Below are 2789 nucleotides of genomic sequence, written 5' to 3' on the forward strand. Positions count from 1 at the left end.
CCCACCCCCTACCACCCCCCCACTCCACCCCCAAAATAATTTAAGTTATGTTTTTAAAAAATATTTTCAATTTCAAAATTTATTTTCTACTCTAGTAAAAATAAAAGATATTTCTCAAAAAAAAAAAATCATTCATAAATCAAACACTAAAAATCTTTTCCGGAAAATATTTTCTACTCACCAACCAAACATGAGAAAATAAGTCAAAAATCAACTTGTTTTCCATGGAAAATATTTTCTATGGAAAACATTTTCCTTCATACCAAACACACCCTTCATGTGCATTAGTTTTGTAACCTAACTATAGTGTCCATGTGAAAAAATAAAACACTATGCGGGGGAGTAAAACTCTCCTATGAGCTTGCTCGCATTGCCTGTTTGAAGTCCGTATAATGGAGAAGAACTTTGATAGGCTATCAGTCAACATAAAACTAACTAATTAAAGAGAAATCTCACCATACAAATATAGCATGAGCAAATGATCAAATCGTAGCTTTGGTCAAAATCATGTGTATTTGTTTTAAGAAATTCATTGAATATGTACAAAATTACTAAATTTAGAACCTGATAACTTAAAAGGTACTAGTATCTCAATACTCAAACCCGTAATCTTCAAATTCTGACTCCACTTCTTATTTTCAGTTGTGACTACTTCCTAAAAGGTAAAGAACCCAAACATATAAAGAGGAATAGTACTTGTGAGTTTAGAATTACTATTTTTTAGCTCTCTAACTAGCATATTGTTTCTTCGAGTTAATGGTTAAAAACACACCTCATTAACTATTATTTTTTTGCAAGTTTCATACTTCAAATATCCATTATTCCATTTACCTATATAAACTACAACTTCCTTTGTATTAAAGACACCTCAGCTGAGTTAACCAAATATTTGTTCCCAATCAATAACACGTATTTGACCAACTCAGCATTGAGGTGTCTTATAATACAAATGGAGTAATAGTTTAGGTAAATGAAGAGAACAATAGATTGTTAAGGTAAGAAACTATCTATTTCAACTCACGAAATAAAACAATAGATTATCTCAATTTACGAAAAAGTGATAGTTTACGTGTGTTTTTTTACCATTAACTCTATTTCTTTTGAGGACCAAAAAACAAATTGTCGAGTTGATTAGTTATTTGACCATCATTAATTAGACAATTAGCAAAGATCTAATAATGTGATTAGCTCTTCACCCCACCTACCCACCCACACACCTTTTTCTAATGGTATTTCAATGAAATTATGCGTTTATTGTTGGTTCGAGAGTTGACAAGTTAATAAGTGGACCTTTTAGATCACAAAATTTTTATATAGGATTTCAAGTTAATTAATGGACCTTTTAAATACATAAACTTTCTGGGACTAATTAGAAAGGAAAGTTTAGTCAAAACTTTTGCCCGTATTGTCGTTATTGAAAGACCACAAATTTAAGGGACAAAAATAAAAGACCACCCCAAAATAGGGGCATTCATGACCGTAGTGCAGTCACATAAATTGAAACGGAGGAAGTAGTAAAAACTGATTATCTCTGATTGCTATATTTATTATTAAATCAACAAATATGGTTGATCCAAACTTCATCTATAAATAACTACTTCCATAAGATAATTGACTCAAAAATTTGTGCATTTTCCTTAATTAACTAACATTTAGGAAGTTGAACTAACAAATTAATTAGAGTTGTCATATAATCCTTCTGATTTCCCTATTTATACCCCTTCAGTAAAATGATCAAACTCACTCAAACTAAAACAGAACTTGCAACTCCCATTACTAACATAATTTTTGCGAAAAAAATAGTAATTGATTAAATTATCGACACAATGGCTGCTTATAGCAATTCCTCAATCCTCTTCGTGATTGTAGCATTGTTATCCTTTTCAAGCATCACCACAAGTCGTGCTGCTCGTAGCCTACTGCAACTTCCCAACTTGCCTACGATCCCCTCGTTGCCTAAACCAACACTGCCACAATTGCCTAATATTCCCAACTTCCCTGCAGCATTGCCACCATTGCCAACACTTCCAACAGCAACACCATTACCATCTCTGCCCACATTGCCCTCTGTTCCGAAGATGACTCTGCCACCAATGCCTTCGATGCCTTCACTTCCCAACATGCCTGCAATCCCAGCTATTCCAACACTTTCACCTCCTCCATCCAACTAATCTTTCGGCTTCCAACTGCATGATTTTTACCTATTTTACCCTACTAGTCTCTACTGCGTGTTTCTTTGCTTTTTCTTTTGTAATTTTCATCTTTTATGTGATTCTCGACGATGTATTGTATCATTTGTACTATTCTGAGTGATATATATTGATTTTGTTAATCCAATGCAGTGTCTATTACTGATTCATGTGTGTTTGTCCATGAATTCCTACAGTTGTGACCTCGAGTTAACACTACAATAGTGTCCGAGTTCATAGTCTAGTAGGTTTTTAAACCTATATAGGATCTGAGCAAAAACTGTTGTGTTCACGTGAACCTATATCAGGGCATCTCTATCAGTCTCTGGCTTGCAGAGCATTTTAAATTGCCCAAACAGGTCATAATATTCCAGGGAAAGTGTCATCATCAACTAAGATTATTGTCATTATTCTTCGTTTTTATTGTGCTGAATTTTCAGGATATGTTGGAGCATTTTAGCCATCCCATTTGATGGATCGTTCATCTATAAATCAACACAAGTTGTTCGTCTTTGGCATAAATCACTACAAAATCTTCCTACCTTATTATAGAGTATTGAGTTTGATGAGATACGCGAGTCCAAGCTGAGAGACCTGGTC

General features: G+C 33.9%; 1 protein-coding gene across 1 annotated transcript; it reads left to right on the plus strand.

Annotated features, from left to right (window-relative positions):
- Positions 1-1818: 1818 nt before the first annotated feature.
- On the plus strand, positions 1819-2325 carry LOC125856965 (protein PELPK1-like). Its single transcript, XM_049536629.1, has one exon. The coding sequence runs from the start codon at positions 1827-1829 to the stop codon at positions 2169-2171; it is 345 nt and encodes a 114-aa protein (XP_049392586.1). The 5' UTR covers positions 1819-1826; the 3' UTR covers positions 2172-2325.
- The last annotated feature ends 464 nt before the right edge of the window (positions 2326-2789 follow it).

This window comes from Solanum stenotomum, chromosome 2 (assembly GCF_019186545.1).
Source record: "Solanum stenotomum isolate F172 chromosome 2, ASM1918654v1, whole genome shotgun sequence".
Taxonomy (NCBI): Eukaryota; Viridiplantae; Streptophyta; class Magnoliopsida; order Solanales; family Solanaceae; genus Solanum; species Solanum stenotomum.

What these genes read in the sequence shown, in the direction of transcription:
- LOC125856965 (XM_049536629.1), top strand. Translation starts at nt 1,827, where the DNA reads ATGGCTGCTTATAGCAATTCCTCAATCCTCTTCGTGATTGTAGCATTG.